This window comes from Empidonax traillii, unplaced genomic scaffold, assembly GCF_003031625.1.
Source record: "Empidonax traillii isolate 1590-97213 ecotype Southwest subspecies unplaced genomic scaffold, ASM303162v1 scaffold74:size2480735, whole genome shotgun sequence".
Lineage (NCBI taxonomy): Eukaryota > Metazoa > Chordata > Aves > Passeriformes > Tyrannidae > Empidonax > Empidonax traillii.
In genome coordinates this window covers 665,907-687,853 of record NW_020955267.1, presented here as the reverse complement: position 1 = coordinate 687,853, position 21,947 = coordinate 665,907, and the positions used below count along the sequence as shown (strand labels likewise).

Below are 21,947 nucleotides of genomic sequence, written 5' to 3'. Positions count from 1 at the left end.
CTTTATTTGTTATTTTACTTTTACATCACCTTTTTACATTATTGTAGAAAAAATTAATAGTGTGATATAACATTTTATTGCTCTTCACAGAATAAAACTGTAGGATCACAGAAGCATATTTCAGTAGCATCTGTATTGCTGGCACAAAGTACACTTTATCAGTACCAAAAAACTCCCAAAACTCCCCAGCCAACTGAAATACAAGAAGTGATAAATTTCTATAAATTCATAAGCATCTCAGATAACCAGGGATGTAAGATGGGCAAGAAGATGAACAGTAAAATAATATAAATAATCTGGAGAGATGAATTAGGAAGCTGTTCAAGGTAGAAGAGCAATCCTCTTGTCCTCAAGATGGGGGGAAAAGTGTCTCTGAGGAGTAAGGAAGCATTTTTTGCAGGTCTAGCAAAAAGTTGCAGGCTAACAGAAGATTAGACAAAAGCAGACAGGAAAAGACTAAATGTTACTTCTGAAAGTGCAGTCTGTCCCCTCACACCATCAGGTCAGAGCTGTAAGAAGTTGTGTCCCAACAACACCAACAAAAGGAATGGAAAAGCCAAGACACGAGCAAGGCAGCTGCAAACCTGCATGCACACAGGTTGGTATCCAGCACTAAGTTTGGAGCACCTGCAGAGAGTGAGTCTGATACCTGCAAATGTAGGCAGCTCAGCAAGAACAAAACCAAACTGTATGAGATGGGCTGTGCGTTTCAGCTCACCAGACCTCCACTTTGGTTGCTGAGATCTGTGATGGCAGGGAAACTAATGCTTCAGCATTGACTGCTCAAGTAAACTACAACACAACTGCTATGTCCTCACTGGATCAGGAATGCACAAGCAGTTTGATTATATATGGTAATTATTACCTACCAATACCTTAATATCTTTGTTTACTATAGTTTTTCCAGCAAATTATGTCAGTTTACCTAGCAACATGACAGACACTTCACAGAGAACACTTTCCATAAAGCTGCAAGTGGAAACCCTATGTATGAAAACAATTGCTGGAATGAACAGAAAGCTGTCTAAAATAACTGAAGATTTGGCACTTATTACTATTCTGAGGTTAATTACTTTCCAGATTAGTTAACTTCTTTCTGGTTTCTTCCAGTGCATCCCTTCTTCTGTCAGATCTCAAAACATCCTCACCTCAGCAGGAAAAAACACAATTTGCTGACTCCTGCAACGATCTCGAACATACAAGTACACTTGGAGCATATCTAATTTCCTCTCTATGTAATTATAACCTGTGGTAATAATGACCGTACAGGCTTTTAAAAACCAGTTTATTTTTATTTGTCCTTAAACCAAAGTAATGTATATATAATACTATGAAAGCATTCAGAAAAAGAGATTTTTTTAAGTTACTTAAGCATCCCGCTTATCTGAAATCTTATCATCTCTGATAGCAGCCCAGAGGCTAATTGCCTTGAACAGTGAACCCTTCCCCCACCCAAAGGTGTATTACAAAACACTGTCTTTTAACTATTAGCTATGGAAAAAGGACTTAAATTGAGCAATTCTTTCTTGTTTTCCTATCCTTCCACTAAATTAAAACATTGGAGTAAATATCCCAGTGATCAGATCCACCAACTAAATTTAAAAAAAAAAATAATTATAGTCTCTTCATACCAATTAAAAGTGTTTGGCTTTTGCTTCTATTTCTTAAAATTAATATTGTAAGTCAATTGTTTAATATAAACGGATTAATATATTACGGAAAGTGTAGAAAATCATGTAAAATGCCTGCATGGTAATCTAAGTTAAAAAAATATATCACATAGCAATATTGACACTGGCCAAAAAAAATTAATTATTTAGAAAATACTTAAAGTCCTTATCTAACTCATTTTAATGGTCTACAGAAAGCTAACTCACTTGATTTCTTTACCAGACAAAACTTCTGAATTTAGCTCAAACATTTTTGTTATCCAATGCCTATACAATTTTGACTCTTATTTAACGTCTTACAAATTTTTCCCTATTATATGGAATATTATGGCAGTTACACAATTGCAGGTAGTCCAAAGAATGATGTTGTTAACAATAACATTCACTATTCAGATTGAGCTATGGATGAGTCACAAGTAGCAGTTCAGGACCATAAGGACCACAAATTCTTCAAATAAGTCACTGAAATGCATACATATTTAGGTTTCAATGCAGTAGCAAACCAAAATATTTTGCATCATATCTAGAAAAACATGTGATGTATAAGTTGTCCACTTAAAAACTACGAAGGAGAATGACAGCATATTCCTCTATACTAAGAAAAGTAGATATCCAGATTATCATCCCTATGCTTCTTAAAAATGCCAGGCAAAAATTGACTGAGAGTTAACAAGTCAGGCTCCTAAATTCAATTCAAGATATGGCATATCCAGCAAAATACTAGCTTCATACTGGCACACTGACTTGATGCCTGATCCAATGAAAAAAGAGATTCAGCTACTAAGTCACCAACTGCTCTGGTCAACACCACAAGGTTTTTCTTGGAGACATCTTCCAGTGGCACACCAACCAATCCTATCCCATCTGTCTTGAGGTCTGACCAAGAAGAAACATAAATTCTTATAGAACTCATGCTTCAAGCAAGAAAAAGACACACAAAACCGAAGCATGAGTAGTCTAGTATTAAGCTAAAATGAATTGTGTCATTTACTAATTCATACATATATAATTACATAAAAGAGTTAAAATATTTAAATATCAGAGTGCTAAGTTAAGAAAAACAGATTAGTTTACAATGCTTAAACATATTGTGATATATACAATATAGCACTACTATTTAGTTGCATAAACATTATTTGTTTTGGAAGAATTTAATAATATCTTTCTCCTTGCAACTAAAATCTGCATACTCTAAAAGAGCTCTTTATTTTAAAAGAATCATTATGCTAAACTCATCAATTCTAAAACATTTTTAGTTTTTAGTAAAGAAAACAATTGTAAACAGAGAGCTTTTCTAAGGTAGATAGCTATTACAAAGTTCACTTAGAAAATCAATATAGCATTTTAGCTGGAATTTGCTCATTAAACACCCACAGCTCTAATGCAAATTATGATGGAATGAATAAAGCAAATACATATGCTTCTTTCTTTTTATTAAATGTAAAATCTACTGTTAATTGCATCTGGTATGTCATATAAACTTTTCTCCTTAACTATTAAATGGAAGCTTTTACAAAAGTCATTAGAGATTCTCTTTCTTTGACTTGTATAAATTTCAATATTTGTTCAGTAAAGGTTCACAGCAGTTAAATTACATTAACAAATATTATTAGCTACTATGTAAGCCAACTAAGTAAAATACTTATATTGCAGGTAAAACAAATCAATGGGTGTTTACAATAATATTTGGATATGTCCATTTTTAAACAAGCTTATCAAATATCATGTAATTCTTAGTCAAATGAGAGAGACTCAAAGTAGATTTTTTTATCCCAAATACTCAAATTTGTTTAGTAAGCTAATTGTTTTCTAATATGGGCAAAAGTAAATATGAAGAAGATGAACCATACCAAGTATGAGTTTACTGAGTCAAAGCAGTGTACATATTTTCTTAGTTGAACCTGATTCTTTTGGCAAACTTATCTCCTATACTTTTTATACTACCTTTAAAACACAGCAGTAATAAGAGGTGTGCTGGAAATCATTCTAGTTTAAATAGTAGTTCATGATTTTCCAAACAACAGAACTTTGGGGGAAGTAAGGGAAGCACGACTCCCAGGGTAAAAGTCTGTTTGCTTACTTCCTAGAGGTCATCTGTGTAAATAAAATAAACTGAGTGAGAGAGGCAAAAGAAGAAAATGTTGGGACTTAAAAAATCTATGGCAGCAGAAATCACTTCACATAATTCATTAGGAACGTAAAATCAAAATACAGGTCAGAGTTTATAAAGAAAAGATGAGATCTCTATCCACACTGCTACCATAATTCAGAAGATACAGTAAACACTATAACACTACAACAATTGCATTTCAAGATAAGTCAGTTTTACAGAAATCATAACAATATTTAGGACTTTGCAAGGTCTTTCTTATCAGATGTGATGAAATACTGCTTTTGGAATTGGATTATATGAAAAGTTTTGCAAGAAACAGTGAAACTAAAATTTTGTTAATTGTTTTTGCAACAAGTAGTAGTTACAGAGATCGGATACTTCCAAGAAAAAGACATGGTGAGAAAGTATTTTTGTTAATAACAATGTATTGTTGCAGAAGGTCAGGGTTTTGCAGTTTAGGATTTAGTATTCAAGATCAGTGGTTGCTGAACAATAAGTGACTTAGGATTTTCTTTGGCATTGATTCTGATACATTCAAAGTAATTTTACTAGTTCCTCGCGCTGTTACAGCAACATGAAGTACAAATGAGATTATACGCTTCTACAAAAAAGGCTCTCAGCATCCTAAATATTCATGAATTGACCGAAATAATAATAAATATGGGTCAAAAAACAATGTCAGTACATTATTTCGCTTGTTCCATGAAGGTATACAGCCCTAAGACAGGGATGAATATTGAAATCATGCAAAAAAAATGAAACAAAGAATATTTTCTGTTTTCTGCCTTTTGGAAACATATATTATTCTGAAGGAATGAAAGAACTTGCTTGGCCAAGTCATACTTAGAATTCAAGATTCCTGTAAGGAGCTGCTTGTTTATCCTGCTCAGTTGCTTCCATGAAAAAACTGTCAGCTGAAATTTATCCTGGGGAGAGGTTTAACTGAAGCTTTTTAGGGATTTTTGTTTTATTTTCACTTTGGATTTCTAGGTAGCAGCTATGTGAACGTGAGGAATTAGAGAACTATATTGGGAAAAGGGGTACAATGACTACATGCCTTTTCATTTTCATCAGTCTTCCCATCCCTGTCCACCATTGCTGGATCTCTGTCTGTCTAATCACAAGAAGACTTGGAAACTATTCTTGCCATTTCCAGATGGGCAACTATTATTAAATTTTATTTAACCATATGGTTATACGCTTGTTCTCCTTACAGAAATACAAACATGTATGTACTTGTTATCCACTCAAATTAGAAACCAAAATCCTCCGAGACTTCCTTCCACAATATTTAATGACTTGCTCACAGTTCTTAAATAAGTCCATCTTATCATAGCCAAATAAAAAAAAAAATACTGCATTGCTATGAAAACCTTTAGAATGTGTCATTAATTGGTCTCTGCATATACATGTTACAAAATGCAGATAATCCCTAGAAATGTTCAAATCCTAAGGCCCTTACACAGTTCTCATTCAGGTTAATGGCAAACTATCAGGAGCTCCAGGGCTGATTGTCAACTTAAAAATAGTGCTGACATGTTCTCTTACGAAACAGACAACTTAAGTTCCCAGCTCTCTTTTTGAAAGCTACCATTCATTTACTTTCAGTTATGACCTATAACTGAAAAATAAAAGCAAAATAGTGATAAGAAGATGATAGAACTACTTGAGAGTTTTCACCGGTCTGTACCTGGAGTTATACACTAAAAGTTATACACTAAAAGTCATTTACACCTAAATGTGACTTTATAGATAAAGCAATCTGAACAAATACTGATAGAACACAGTGACTTCTTTATTGCTTTGTGTTTGTTGTATGTATTTAGTGCACAGCATTCATCTGCTCCTACATTTCCAAGGCTATAAACAGAGTGCTCTTAATAAAAGGCTAAAGTTGCTTAGTGGCAGCTCTGCATAGGGTTTTCTTTGTGTACTCAGATCCCAATTCAATTAAAAAAAAAATAAAGTGGGAAAGAATAGGAAAGAGCATTATACACAGACCCCAAGGCAGTTCTCGTGAAAGCCAATCCCTGTACAATACTTAAGCCTCTGCTTCTAATACACTAAGCACAGCTGACTTCAAAATTCAAACCATGATGCTGTTAAACTTTTTCTTCAGTGAATAATTACTGATGCCTGATTTTTACTTTAAGGGGGGAAATCTAAACATTGCATGAAAGTTTGCAATTTATAATTTGTCATGTTAAAGAAAAGTTTTGTAATACCCCAAGAAGTAGATTACTTGCAGACCTTTTTATTCCTGAATAAAACCCAATTCTTCATGCTTATCTAGCACTGTTGTGGGAAAGAAAGAAGAGCCAGACTAATCATAGAAATATGCAGAAGATACTAGCTTGCTTTTTACATACAAGCTCCACCCATAAATAGATTAGTAATTGGCATCTTAATCTATGCCAGCTCATGGTATATTGTACTTCAAAGAGCTGCATGCAACTTTTTGACAATCAACAATTCTGACAATCAGAAGGTAAAATTCCATTGTTTCAAATTAAACTCTTAAAAACTAAGCCAAGAATTTCTCAGTTCCAATGCTTCCACTTTGGGTTTTTTTTCTGTCCTTTAGATGGATTTTCTACCTTCCCATATAGAGGATACAAATCCTACAGCTATTTTCAAAACTGTGATATTTATCAAGAAATATTTGAAAAAAATATTCAGGAAGTAGTATTCCATAATGAAGCATTAATAGGACAAACTCCTCTAAGAATGCTATAGACTATATATATAAACAGATTATGTCTAGAAAACTGGGTTAGGGAAGTATATGAATTACCTACTTAAACTGTAAAATATCATTCATATTTAGGCTTATAAACACAAGAGTTGGGAACTGCTGAGTTCTTTTGGCTAAAACCCAATATTGGCCTTATTTCAGTTTAATTGGAAGAGGATCTTGAATTCATCTTCTCCATGAGATATCAGGAACCTGGATTTCTGTTTGTACCAAAGGTTAATAAGAAATGTGTCTGCAAAAGTCAAACAGCATTAAATACCAAAAACTGATTATTATTCTGCGGGAGTTGTTCTGTCATTCATAATCTCTCCATGCTCCAACCTTCCACAGCTAATCTTTAATGGATGACATGCAGGAAAGAAAAATAACATCTAAAAAGGGACTCTAAAGTGAGCTTTGAAGAAATGGAAAATACTTTTCTTCTGTACTGGAAGTTATTGCCACCCAAAGTTTATTACTGGCAAGATTACTTATTTCCTCTTACTTTATGGGATATTAAATCAAATTAACTCTCAGGTAATAGTTACTTGCATATTTGTTTTTACTTTTGCTATTAAAACTACCGCATATGCATATTCAGTAAGTATTTTTTGAGTCAATTTAGGAAGCTTTCATGAAAATTTCCATACCATATTCAAGAATTCCAAAATACTACAAATGCAAATTCACAACATTTTCATAAAAACAGACCTGAAATAGGGACTTCATTGTAGGTACTTTGCCATAGCTTCCAAGAGACTGAAAGCTGTATAACATATACCGCCACATTAGAAGTACTGCTTTCCCCTTTTTCCACAATGTATTTCCTAACATTACTCTGGTCTTTCAGAGAGCATCTGCAGAATGCTAATACAGTTTTCAGGCACTAAAGATAGTGTGGAACATCTAACAGGGCTGAACTCAATCCTCCTGATACGACCTTGATTTTAAAAAGTAATAAATTTCTTATTAGAAACTAACACAAAAAACTCCCAACTCCACAGAATAGCCGTTGCTACAGAAAGATTTAATTATATTTACATTTAAAATCATTCTTAGTCTCAATATATACCATGACAGCAACACGTGACAGTAATGGTAGGAGTTACTGCGAGAAGACCAGGACTTTGATATTTTTTCCAGTCTGGAGAGGCCATCCCTATGCTCTGTAACTCTTCCTTGCACTCAACCAGCTCTTTCCTCTAAAGCTTCCCATATATCCCCTATTTTATTCTTCTATTAGGAAAAAATGCAGTCACTTATCATGTCCATCCAAAGTGAGATCTGTTCTCTCTTCTGGTTCTTTTGAAGACTTACTCCTTTGCAATGCATCCATCTTTATCTTCCAGTCTGTCCTTGGAAGATGTATGCTCCTTCTCCCTTTCTCCTCCCACAGGGGGCACCCATTCCTTTTCTGTTCAACATATTAAAGTTCCGCAGTTCCCAAATTTCAAGATTTGCCTCTACCTCTACTCTTCTTGATGATGGGGAGTGAAACTAATGGTACACGAATGGACAATTGCTTATAATGACACAAAATCCAACAGAATAATAATGAAGAAATTGTAGGAATTTATGGCAACTATGACCCCCAGAAACATTAGTATCTAGTGCTCAGAAGTCTGCGACCAAAACTGCAAATTTCCTAATTTTCCTTAGCCATAACTAGCTGACATAGAGATATGGACCCAAGGAAGTTTTAAAATCCATTTTCCAGGCTAGTAAAATTTAAAAAAAAACACCTTTTGAAAATAATTACTGCACACAGTAGTATACTTTTTCTTCCATCATGTATATCTTCTGCTTTAATTCTACTTTTTCTTCTTTCATGAAATATTTCACAAATTTACACTTTCCCTTCTTTCTCTGAACAAAGTAAAAATCATAAAGGGACAATCTTCAGGTTATTTGTTTCTGAAGACTGCAGTAGTTTCATTTAAAAATGGCCTTTGTCTTCAGCTTTTCTGTTCTTTCCATGGGACTTGTTTAGGTAAAACCCATCAATTAGGGGGTTACCTATTAAAACAGAACTGTAATACTCCTCAAGGTAGATAACACTTTTATGGTATACCTTTCTGATGTTCTTTACAATATAATTTTGTGGAGTCACTTATCATAAAGTCAGTACTAAGTAATAATAAAATGCAAACACCCATATTTACAAGCTTCACTCCACCATGTGTTATACACGGCAGTAATTAAACATTAACTAGTAACATGAAATCACAGCAGCATGTGTTCTCCCTTCCTCACAGAACTTGGCACAAGGGGAAAAGTTTTTCCTTAAACACAGTCTCTTCTTTATTATTCTGCTTGTCCATTAGAACTCTGCCCAAGGCTTTTATGAGAGACACACAGACCTCCACAAATTTGTTTTGGTTCACATCATTCCAGATTTCAAAACATTTATCCATACTTGGTAACATTCTTAGAACTGTAAGACAGGAAGCAAAAAACTGTGAAATATTAACAATGCTTCCTTTTGGCAAACAGTTTAAGTAGTAAGGAGCCTCTTGCCCTCTCTCTCAGCATTTAAAGGATTTTATACTTCCTGTACTCATAAAAAGAGAAAAAAGTCTATTTTGTAAAGGTCATCCTTATTACACACTGTAGCTCTCTTTAAAATTTGGTTTATTCTTACTTCTAAAACAGAATAAGTACGTTAAATTCTTATATCCATATTCATGCCATACTATTTTGAAGAAACAAATATGCTTAGGACATAATTAGAATATTTGAACAGGAGTGTAGGAAAACAACAATTTACTAACAAGTATTTCCACTCTAACCATAAAAATGAAACTAAACATGTTTTTGACACACCTTTCTTTCCAGGTTTTAATGAGCAATGAACATCCATATCAAAGAGAATCAAGTACAGAGGTAAAACACTGGGCAAATATCCAGGAACAAACATGAAACTTCAGATCCAACTCAAACTATTTGCATTAGCCTTTGGTTGCTGGATATAGCAATGATACAGAGTGTCGATTTTTTTTCTTTCGAAAATAAAGCAAGCAGCTATGTGAAATTGAGTAAGAACAAAATTATGCCTGTATTTAATTTTTTTCCTAAGATGTCAATTAGATTTTCCTTTCCCTTCCTCCACCACAGAAAATCTAGAGGCCATCTCTTCTATCTATAATATTCACAGTATACTGTATTCTCAGGAGTTTAAGTGGAAAGTCAGCCATCTGTTTTTCAGCTAGAGGGTTTATAATCTGCTCACTTTTCCTGAAGACAGTTACTCCTCCCTTCAGTACCAACACTTTGGAGACAGGTATTAGTACTATTAATACACTATGAAGTGTGTAAGATCTATAAGAAAACAGTTTTACCAAGCTCACACTTTGTTTCTCAACAACTGATGCAATGCATTTATAAAAGCACTCTCATTCATTTCTTTTTAAAACACTTTCAGAAAAACCTTAGAGCATTTTTCATCCACTAGGTACACTGTACACACAGCCACTTCTCAGTAATAAAAATACTCAGCTTCACTATGTTAGCAATACCTGAAAGCATAGAATACAAGCTGTCTCCATGCCTGTATGTCTTCCCAAAGAACAATTAACAACAAATATAAGCATGCATTCACTTTCAGCTATAAACTTAAAAACCTTTCCTTTTGAGAATTCATATAAACTTCATTCACTGGAGACATACCATCATTTGGCAAAAATTCATTATAACTACCAAAAGAGCATATTTTTAAGAACAGGTTTGTCAAGAATAGTGCAGGTCTCTAGTTGAGGTGAATGTGTGACTATCTCCATGCACAGGGAGGGGGTAGTATTGCTCTGAACGAGCTAAAACAATAAGTGGTATTTGAACTGCTGGTTGAAAGGTAGAGGCACTGGTAATCATTATTTCCCCTTGTTTGTTCAGGACCTTCCAACAAAACAAACAACCTTTTTGTGATTGGATTGACATGGTGTTAACAATGCATTTAATGCCCAAATCAGTATGAATACAGGTAAAGCTCCTACTAATACCAGTACCAGGATGTTAAAGCCACCTATTTTCTAAGCAACTCTAAACAGCCACATATAAAAAAAAAAAGTCAAAGCTTCCCTCCTTTGGCAAATAATGCTAACACTCACTAGGCCACGTCATATAGCAACCACAGGTACTGCAGGAGCCATACAGCCATCTGTTAAATGCTTGCCTACTGTACCTGCAATCTTTTCTGCAATCTTAGCTTCTGTAGCTTTCTCTTGCAGTTCTAAGTCCAGTTTCATTGTCTTCAGCTCCTTGTCTTTTTCAGCCAGATTATCTTGAAGCTGAATTGAAAAAATGTACTGTAAGATTCTTACCTGGCTGAAACAGCTCTTTTAACCACAACAGAATTGTAAATAATAATAATTTCTTACTCCCAAAATACAAACACTAAGCATTACAAAAGAAGATCAATTTATTATATTTATTTGTTTAAAGAACAAATGTTAAAAAAATCTTTTTTAACATCTGACCTATCTTGCTCTGTGAGACAAGTAGCAATGTGCATGCTGTTGTTTTTACTTGGGATTCTCTTCTTCCGGTATCTCCAGTCTTCTTGCTAAGGAAGTTCAGAATTAGATGGAATATAATGCAGGTGGTGTCTGCACGAAAAGCCCATTTCCTACCAAGAGTACTGCTATCACAGCATGAAGAGACTGTGGCGTAAATGCATAATTTTTCATGTTCATCATCAGATACAAAACTGTTATTCTTTCACATATTGTGTCCTTCCTTTTAAGTGGTTATTCACTAAACCTGTTCTTGGAGAGACATCTGAGCTTGCCATTAAATATTCAATGACACTTCATGGAAAGACTATGGACTGTTATGTTGTTTAAGTGCATACAACCACAACTAATGCTAGAAGCAATGTAGTGTTCAAGTAGGATGAATTGTCTTCCTCTCAACAAAGAGAACTTATCAGGGCACATTCGTTATCTGGGCCACATGTAAAGAAGCATCAGAAGCATGAGCTCCAGATTTTAATCATGAAGCCCTGGCTTTGTCTTTGGCCCTCCTTGTTTTTCATCCAGGGTGCAAGAACGTATGTCACTGATTAAAAAAATCAGAGGGTAGGTTAAAAGGCATTTTTTTAATTCCAGAGAAATGGTTGTTAAACAGATACTAAGAATCCAAAATGTCAGGAAGCTAGTGATTAGTACTCTAAAATAAATAACAAAACTAAAATCAGGAACAGTTTAAAATGTACATTTCGCAAAGCAACCATAAGAAAGCAAATACTGTGATCTGAATATCTCAATTGTACCTTTTTATTTTTGGCCCTCAGCGTGTCCAATTCTTTTAAAAGGAATGCAGTTTCTGTTTTTCCACCTAAATCTGAAGAATCCTTCCATGAGGGTATAAATTCAGGGAGCATTCTGTTAGCCCTTCTCTCTACAGTGCTGTATTTCGGAAGGAAAAAAAAAAAAAAAAGAGAAAGAAAAATAACCTCTAAATACTATTGCCCAGACATTATAAAATGCAAGCATTTCTTGTGCATTTTCCACGTTCAAGAGATGCCTCCATGACCAAGTTTAAATATAACTCATCATCATCTTAAATTGAAGTGTTTTCTCTCCTCAAATGATTTTTTTCCTTTCTCCTTAGAAGAAAAAATTACAAATCACATTGGTGGTACACCAAGACCAGAATCTACCAAGCAAATCAACACTGACTCAACATTTCCTGGGTTTTTCTATATCTAGATATTTTATCATATATTCTAATTACAATATATTTGGGGAAGGACAGATTTTGTGCAATTTATATCGTATCTACCATAATGAGGTTTTGGCACACAGCTTTAGGATCCTCCATGTAACATACTTGCAGATGAGATGGTTTAACATGCTGACTGCTGTGTGAGGTTAATCTCAAAGTTGAAGACCAGCCTGATTGCCAGTGAGAGTGGCACTGGTGAAGGGTAGGAGCAACAATCTTTGGCTGACTCCATGCTGGGCTGTACTTAAGCACTCGGGATTATATTTGGCTTTTAGTGCAGGATGCATTGCCCTACTGGCATATCTCAGTCCCTCATGCACAAAAAAGGCAACAAGCTAAATGAAAATGTACTGTGGATTGGTTTTGGCACAATAAAACAACACCAGTTCATAATAAAGATAACAAAAGCAGGTGTCAAATCTGCTAGACAGCCGAGGAATTAGTATATTTTTCAAAAGTATATAATAGGGCTTTGCAACCTTGCTCCCATTTTCAAAAGCAACTTTGCCACTTTCAGTTTAGACTTGGTCTGCAGAATGCCTAAGTCACTCAAGGCTGGTAGTATTTTCCCTAGTCAGATAATTATACCTTGTATATTATGTTACATATAAAATGAGTGTATGTATTTCTCAAGATCACAGTAGAAGGCCATTGCACAGTACAAAAATTAACTGCGAGAAATGACCAAAGTTATTAACAGAATAATATGTTCAGAGTTTATATTAAACTTTTCAACCATATTTGCTTTTCTCCAGCTTCCTGTCACAGGCTGCTACAAGGTATCACAGTTCATCATATTCACTCCTCCAACTTCATCTGGACTTCACACTATTTTATTCCTGCTTTCTACCCACTCATCACATTTAGGGTACACTGTGCTTGTTGTGTAAAACCACAGATGCTATTAGACTTTTAGATCTGTTTTTATTCTTTTCAGGATGCATTTTCAAAATTCTCTGTAGAGAACACAATCGCTGAAATACAGCGTGTGATATAAACCACTGCAATTATCAAATTTTCTATGAGTGCAAGAAAATACAGTAATGAAAAGCTGCATTCCACAAGGAAAGTGAGTCTAAGTAAAAAGCTGACTTACTTATTCTTATGTGGGTGGTAAACTTCCCTATCTTTATCCAAAAATCCATATGTATACTGTCTATAATTTGAATTTAGAAAAACTACATATAGGAATATTTCTTGGGTTTACCTTGATTCTTCAGGACCAGAACTATAATCATTTAGGACTCCTCCTCTTTGACTCTTTACTGGCAAATCTGAAGGTTTTGGTGCTTCAAGTTCTGTCTGAATGAAAAATTCTGGCGTTTTTTGAGAATTCTGATAAAACTGAAGTCCAAGGCAAATGTCTTCTTTTTTTTGTTCCAAGATGTGTGTTTCTAATAGGAAAAAGAAGAAAACATATTTTCTCATTTGGAAAATGAAGCAAAACTTGAGATTTCTCATTCAAAAATGGCTTGCTATATTCATATTCTTCTTTATAGCAGAAAGGAACAAGTAATTTACTTTCAGATTCCAAGCCTCTTCTTCCCACTCAGGAACTAGAGCTGTGTTACCGACAGCATGGCTGTAGGACTTACAACCTATCTCCTGGATTTTTCTCATGGAAAGATGAAAAATTAATCACCATTTCCTAATCCTCTTCCCCTTAAATGGCTGCTTAAAGTAATGCTGACCGTAGAAAATTATTTACCTATCTTTCGTAAAAATCAGCTCTACCATAGTAAGACATGATGAATTTCTGCTATGGAGAGAGAAATTTTCAGGTTATTAACTAGACTCTTATAGTGAGGTCTCTTTCAAATCCATTTTGGTTACAAAAGGAGTATCGTCAAGCTGTAATTAGCAACAACAAATTAAAGGCCACATTAATCATTCCTGTAGAGTGTGAGGCACAGGCTCATACAACTGAGGAACCTGAAGAACGCAAAACAGAAATTGTGCCAAAGAGGAAATTTATCTGATTAAAATGTTGAGAGTGATAGTTAGTTCTCTTAAGCTTGGCTACTAGATATTTTTAGGACATACTTCTGATATTAAGGTATTTAAATGAAAGAAAGATCTACATACCACAAATGTTCTTTCATAAAGTAAGAACAAGTAAGTTTTAATTATAGAATTATATTAAAAATGAGAAGGAATCAGCCTAAAAAAAAAAAAAAACACAAATGAAAAAAAGGTGCATATATTCTTCTTTTTTTTCATTTAGATTTGTAGAGAACAAACACTGGAGCTTTTGCTTGTTTAATAAAGTTCGTGTTTCCAAACATTTTGGATAAATTATATGGTATACATTCTCTGATCAATCTATAACATCCTCTTCAAAAATAATAAGAAACTGTTTATACAGTTGAAATCAAGTAGAAATAGCCCAAAAATACACATCAATCAGTATCAAGGTGTCATGCTTCATGTAAAAAATACCAAAGCTTGTCTCTAAAATCTGTAGCAATAGATTCCTTTCTCCTTGAAGAAGTTAAGACACAGTCAATGGTACAGGAAATAGCCCTAGGGCACTGAGAGATGAATTGTGAATTGGCTGGAGTCAGTTTAACAAGTTCCACTAAAAAGCTGTGTGTCAACTACCTTGAGGAAAAAGTTACGGTACTCACTGCTCATCCATATTCTCCTCATTCACTTCAGCACAAACTTACTTGAAACCACTCTTACCATTCCTGTAAACTATAACCACTGATTTTTGTACTAGAGAAACAGTCAACAGCATTATCAGAATCTTTGTTTCTGGGCACTAATAAACATGCGGGGACCATAACTTGACAAAACTTGTAAATAAGTATAGCACTGCTTTCAGCACTGTATTTGAAATGTGTTCCTCATACCATTTCACAGCTAATGCAGAATTTGAACATGGGCCACAGCTACCTGGATTCTTTGAACAAACATACACTGTTTCCGCTGGCTTGAAATCCTGCAGATTTTTGGGCAGAGATTTCTTCTGAAGTGCTGCTACCTCTAAAACTGGATCTGACCTCTTGCTTCTCCTTATAGTAAGGAGCAAGGATCTCTGAAGAAACGTATGTTAAAAAAGAGATCACCAAATATATTACTCTAAGAACCTGCCCCAACTTGGGAGTGACAACATATAAGGGGAACATTTGGAATCCTCTTCAGTTAGTACTATCTGAAAAGTAACCTAGTCTGAATTTCCATACTTGCAAAGTTTTTTATAGGGAGGAGTACACTTGGTCGAGATGTGTTTTCCGTTTTATTTATATTATAAAGAATTTCCTAAGAAATATCATCCTGTTCACTTCTCCCATCTCAGACAGAGTGTCTGTATATACTTACACATTATGCTGTCACCTACTGCAGGGGAAATGCAGTGCTTGACTTGCTGTAACAGCCTTTCCTCCTCTTTCTCTCTAGGGCATCAACTTATCTATAAGCTATATACATGTGAAGTGCCTCAGGTGAAGTGTGTTGCATTCTGTGAAAGAATTCAAGCACAATGTATCTGTTGCAATAACCAGGGACTGTACTGCCACGAATATTTGTTCCTTGTTTAGCACTACCGTGCTCTCCTTTGGTCCAGACTATATGAAAGTAAGAGAAGAACCTCAGCCAGACCGACACACAAAACTTCCCGGGTCACACCAACAGCATCACTACTGCCAACATGGAAGAGTAGCTGGGGGTAAGAGGGTCAGATAAGCATCAGGAGCCTTTCTATAACATCCTGAATATGAGCTGCCAAAAAGAAGCAAAGCTCTCTGGAGGACAGGTCGAGTCAGCAGATCGATTTTTATTTTTATTTTTAAAACCAGAAGTAAGCATGTCCGCATGAGGAGGTAAACATCTGCATTAATATCTGCACTTCAGGGTAAATCCTTAGGCCATGTCAAGGTATGGGTTTTTATACCTTCAACTGTAAGTTACTGCAGTTTAAAAAAATAATTTAGAATAGGACTAGATCTGTGTTGGCATTTATTAATGCTAATGCTGCTTCTTTAAGCAGTGTACATTTGCAGCACACCTTATCATCCAGATTCAATTCCCTGAAGCACACAGGTAAGACTAAGTAGCATCACAGCAAGCCTGTAAGTGGCATTCCCGGAAATGTTAGGTGAAACACAGAGGATATGTTTTTTATCTACTGATTTTGTAAGAGAGAAGATGATGGCAGCCTTCTCCACTCATAATTGGAAGCACTCTGCTCAAGGGCATTAAGGTGAGAAGTTTTTACTCATTTAATAAAGCTGCAATGGTTTGGGGGTTTTTTGTTTGCTTGGGGGGTTTTTTTGGGTGTTTTGTTTTGTTGTTTGTTGTGGTTTTTTTTTTTTTTTTTTTGTTACCATGCTAAATTTGTCAGTAGAATGCTTTGGAGAAGACATTTTGAACACTGCCAGATCAATCGGTATAGGGATTTTTTTTTTTTAAACCACTTTATTCTGCATATAGCCCACTACCTCCATGGCAAACTAAGTGGCAATTTTAATCAATGCACTTCAGTGCTTTTCCTCGTGCCTCCTGCAAATTGTATTGTGCACTAATTACCAATGCTGCAGACACACACTGGGGAGTAAGTAGCATTTGCAGTAATTAGGCTGCACAGAGAACATCAGAGAAAGTGTAAAACAGCCATGCAAGCTTTGGAAAAAAAATCATGTAGATTTCATTAAGTGGTACCACCACCAATGATTCTGGTTCTTGAGTATACTAAACAACTTATTTTCTATATAAAATAGCAAGTTCAGTTGCTCAGACTAATATTTCACTATAGGGAGAAGCTGAACAGCTGATCTTCTGTATGTATTTATCTTGAATGAATAGATTGTTCACATTGAGGGAAAGAAAAGCAAATGTTAGGAAGAAGGAATATAAAGACACCAGAATTAAATCTGGGAATTGATTGTGAGGGACATAAGGGGAAGATAATGCTGTCATGGCTTGAAACAGTATAGGCAGAACAGAATTCAATGTTGTTAACCTGAGAATGGTTAAAAAGTCAAGTAAAAACATTGAACCTATCACACTGTGCAGGCACCCAATATTTCTCATAGCTGCTTCTAAGAAGTGGAGGATTGGCACCAAGATCAGGGAAAGTACAGCATTAGAGAATCCTGTACCAAGTGATTGTGCAATCAACACAATCACAACAGCAATACAACAGTGATACAACAGTGATAAGTGCACAGTAGGTGTAGATTCAACTGGAAGACTAAGGAGGCAGTAGCTTTCCTTGTTTGACCACTCAGCATATTCAGCAGTCCCATCATCCAGTAGAACCTGGGTGGGCACCTCCTTCTCCCTCCTTGTAGTCTTTCAGCACCCCACTAGTCAAACTGTACTGATCAGATCAGAGGTTTACAGGCGATCTCCACGGAATAGGAATAAGGGAAAACAAACAAAACCCAACATAACATGCACACAGCACCTCATAACACAGGACTGGCTAGAGATTTGCCTGCGGATGAGTATGGGGACATTGGAAGCCCCAGGTGCATCAAATCAGCTTCAAGTGTAATAGTACTTACTGCTTGCTACCTATAGCTTACTGGTATTTGTTTTAAGCTGGTCTGTGGCACAGACATAGTATGTTCTCATCTGTCTGAGAAAGACTGCATGAGTGAACACCCAGAGGGATGGCAGTAAGAGGCATACTAAGAAAAAGAGCAAAAGCAGGAAGGAAAAGAATGAGCTTGAGCAAAGCTGGCTTCGTAGCTATGACACTGTAACACTTTCAGATTAAAAATGTGAAAAAATGTAGAACAAAACTCTGAGCTATATTTGAGGAAGTGCAATGTCAATTACTAAAAGCCTTCAAAATTCAGTGATTGACAAACTATAATTTACTGTTAATCACAGAATCACAGTTTGGGTTGGAAGGGACAGTTTGGATTGAAAGGGACCCTAAAGATCATCTAGTTACAAACCCCTGCCATAGGCAGGAATGCCCCCCACTACATCACATCGCTCAAGGCCCCATCCAACTCTGGAAGTGGCTAAACTTCCAGACTGTGCATCCATTGATTTTCTGGGCAACCTGGTCCAGTGCCTCACCACCCTCTGGCTAACAAACTTCTTCCTAATATCTAAACCTAAATCCCTACTCTTTTAGTTTAACACTGTTCCCCCTTGTCCTATCATAGCTGCCTATGTAAAAAGTTGCTCCCCCTCTTTTTTTATAAGCCCCCTTCAAGTACTGGAAGGCTGCAATGAGGTCTTCCCAGAGTCCTCTCTTCTCAAGGCTGAACAACCCCAGTTCTCTCAGCCTGCCCTCACAGGAGATGTTCTCCATCCCCCTGATCATCTTCCTGGCCTCCTCTGGACCTGCTGCAACAGGTTCACATCTTTTTTGTGCTGGGGACCCCAGACCTGGATGCAGCACTCTCTCTGAGGTCTCATAAGGTCAGAATGAAGGGGCAGAATCATTTCCCTTGACCTGCTGGCCACACTTCTTTTGATGCAGCCCAGGATGGAATTGTCCATCTGGGCTGCAATCATGTGGGGCTTTTTTCTCAGTCTAAACAACAACACAGCTTCAGTATCAATGGGGTTTTTTTGTGTTTGTGTAATACCAAAAAATTTGAATTTTAAACAAGAGGGAATATTCACTATGCAACAAAACTATCAAAGCAAAGAGACGCTGGCCCTGCCAAACTAACCTATTCCCACTGGAATAACAGGACACACTTCCCACAGTTTAAAAATACTTGATCTTGCCCCACCTGCAAATCACACGTCTACCACACTTGCTGCAATAACTATGGGGGTAAAAGTATTACTTTAGAACTTCACCTTTTTATTTTCACTAGACTAACTGCTATTCTTTTTTAGTGACTTTCAAATTATCTAGATTTTTTTTTGTAGGTTAATAATACTGCATATGTAACCTGATAGCCACTAACTTTTCAAACTATGCAAATTAAATTAGTACTATGGCCAAATATTCCTTTACGAGCTGAAAATGATGAGTCAACTGTTTTGTCAAAAGACAAACATTCATTCATTTGGCTTTTTAACTACTGAAACTTCTACCAAACAGAATGACCATGAAAAACTTAGGTTGCATGACAGTTCACCCTTTACTGAATGATTAAAAGATATAAATCCTGTAAATGAGGGGGAACCAAAATGAAAGAATTTTATAGGCATAAATATGCAAAGAAAGAAAATTAGTCTGTTGGAAGAAATCCTATTGTCTAGCATAAGTGAAAGGAGTTGGTTTAGATTTTATGCATTTTCAGAATGCTCATAATTTCCTTTTTAATTCATATTTCAGTTGACACAAATGAAATACACATGATTTACATGGATATGTCAAAGAGTGTTATTTTTTATTTTTTCCTCACTATTTTACCTTTCCCACAATATGCAAACAAATTTTCAGAATTAATATTAGGAAAAGTTGCTTTACTTAATTTTCAAGAAGAGAGTAATTCCTGTTTCTGGAAGACAATTACAAAAGTTCAGTACAAAAATACAAGATCAATAATACACATATTCTCCAAAACAAAGAAGAAACTGCAGCTTTACTTGTCTTTGGAGTTAATACAGATTTACTTATGTTAGGAATTATTTAGACCTTTACTGTAGTATACTGAGAACCAATATCTTGCCATGAAGAGCAAATAGCTGTCCCTTCATGAGCACTTTCTCTAATGTTTAAAGAAAACTGGGCAAAATTCAAGATGATTATTCACTAGGACTCTAAAATCTCACTAAATCACTTCTGTAGCACAGCAGAATGGCAGTCATAGTAACCTAATTAAAAGTAAAGACTGAGTTCAGAGTAGTTTTTATAATACAAAGCTAATTCTTTTTATTTCTTAGTGTTCTGCCCAGCAAAAATACCATGTACAACCAGAAAAGCCTTTGCAGTAACAAAGAGGAAATCACTATGCAGATGCATTGGATGTTCAGTGCCCCAACCTTACATGCCCACAGTGCTCTGCTGAGAGCATCATGGGTCAGCTCAGAAGAATGAGGACTATTGATTTACTTTTAAGTAGTTCTTATTCTGAAAATTTCTTGATTTATCTCTGTGGTGGGATATCTGTTCTCACTTCAAGATACAGAAGACAGAGGTTCACTGAAGTAAGCCTTGGAAACAACATTTTCTGGAAAGTCTCACGGATATTTTTTGAGATGCATAAGTACTGTGACAGTAACTTTAAAGCCATCAAAATTGAGGCACACAATAATGAAGTAACTGTATTGAGGTCATGGAGCAAGCCATTTGTCTTGGTTCCAGCCAGGACAGGGTTAACTTTTTGTGGAAACCTGAAAGGGGTATGGCTAGGACACAAAGCTTATTCTGTACCACCTCACACCACGAAGTGTGGTGAGGGCGGGGGGATGAGAGTCTCTTCCAGGGAGAAGCGGCTCCTTGTCTCGTTGAGAAAATGCAGTGGAGGGAGCTGTCTGGTATTATCTGTTATTGCAGGGAGCTGCAGGCGGGGAGGAAGGTGTCTGTGGGAATCATTTCTTCTCTTATACCTTCTGTCATTAGTACTGTTGATCCTACTGTTTGTTTTCTTATCTCATTGCTGTTTCCAGTAAATTCTTCTTATCTCAATCTTTGCCTTTTGTGCTTCTCATTGGAGGGGGAGGGGGAACAGTGTGTGTTTTTTTTTAGTGGGAGTACTAAATTGGAGATCACCACTCCAAAACCATGACAGTCTTATTTGGTGCCCAATGTGAGACACAAAGGGTTGAGATAATAACAGATCGGCCCAGAGAGGCCTGGAAACAAATTTGATCTAAGCATTTACTGTATTAGGTATGGAGCCACTGGTCACAATGTTGCTTGGTCTGTTCATAGGGCTGTGGTACCTAATCCTGTATATATTCTCATATGGGCTCCTCATGATAATCTTTTTCAGAGCAGGGAGAGGGATCAGGATTGCTTTGTTGATGTACTGTGGAATATCAGCTTATGAGCTGATAACATCAAGGGCAATGAGGGTCATTTGGAATATGTTCAGTGTTGCTCTCCTACACTTATCTTGGGCACTACCTCTGAGAATCCATCAATAACCATAGCCAGTCTGTGGGAAAAACAAGGGAGGGTGATTCTCCCTAGCTTTTCACTCCTTTTTCCTCCTTCAGGCCTGTTACAACAGCTTTTGAGAATTCGGAATTCCCTTTGGAGGTTAAGGAAAGCATTATCTTGTTCCAAAGTCTGCCAGGTCTCCTGAGTGTGGTCCCCAACATGTTTAGAGTCAAGAAAGAGATTTCTAGGAAGGTCATTCAGAGATTTACCCTGAGGGTGGATAGTGATTAGTTGCATGGAATGGGGGAGAAAGTGGGTCAGTTTGGGGGGAAATTCTCTGCTCCAAATGTTTGGAACTTCAACCCTGAACAACTACAGGACCCTGTTAAAGTGACAGAATATTTGCAAGGAGAATGCTGCTGGCATCTCCAGAGAGGGGCAACTTATTGCAGTATGTTGGGCCCTGGCTACTGGATATCAAACACTACTCATATGCTAGACAGCACCCTCAGGGGAAGGAGGAGGAAAGCAGACCTTGGCCACTCAAACTGTAGCTGAACCAGAAGAACAAACTGTGCCAGTAGCAGTTGCCCCCATATAGAAAAAGAAATCCAAGACCAAATCAGTTTACTTAGTGAGGGATGAAGAGGAAGCAGGGCCCTCAGAAAACAGGAGCAAGAGGCAGGGTCAGAGATAATCACCCGATCCCTATCACCAGGTGGGAGCCCCTGGTGGTCT

The 21,947-nt window shown here is 36.3% G+C and overlaps 1 protein-coding gene across 11 annotated transcripts in view; it reads right to left on the bottom strand.

Moving 5' to 3' along the window:
• MIPOL1 (mirror-image polydactyly 1) overlaps positions 1-21,947 on the bottom strand; it is a 189,777-nt gene that overhangs the window by 122,436 nt on the left and 45,394 nt on the right. For 10 of the 11 annotated variants that reach the window (XM_027880701.1, XM_027880693.1, XM_027880697.1 and 7 more), the window contains 3 exons: positions 13,446-13,632; positions 11,784-11,919; positions 10,695-10,800 (listed from right to left, as the gene is read on the bottom strand). In XM_027880701.1, the coding sequence (XP_027736502.1) occupies positions 10,695-10,800; positions 11,784-11,919; positions 13,446-13,632 (429 nt within the window). Of the gene's footprint in view, positions 1-10,694; positions 10,801-11,783; positions 11,920-12,343; positions 12,502-13,445; positions 13,633-21,947 lie in introns of those variants that run through there. The other variant, XM_027880704.1, reaches the window with a different exon arrangement.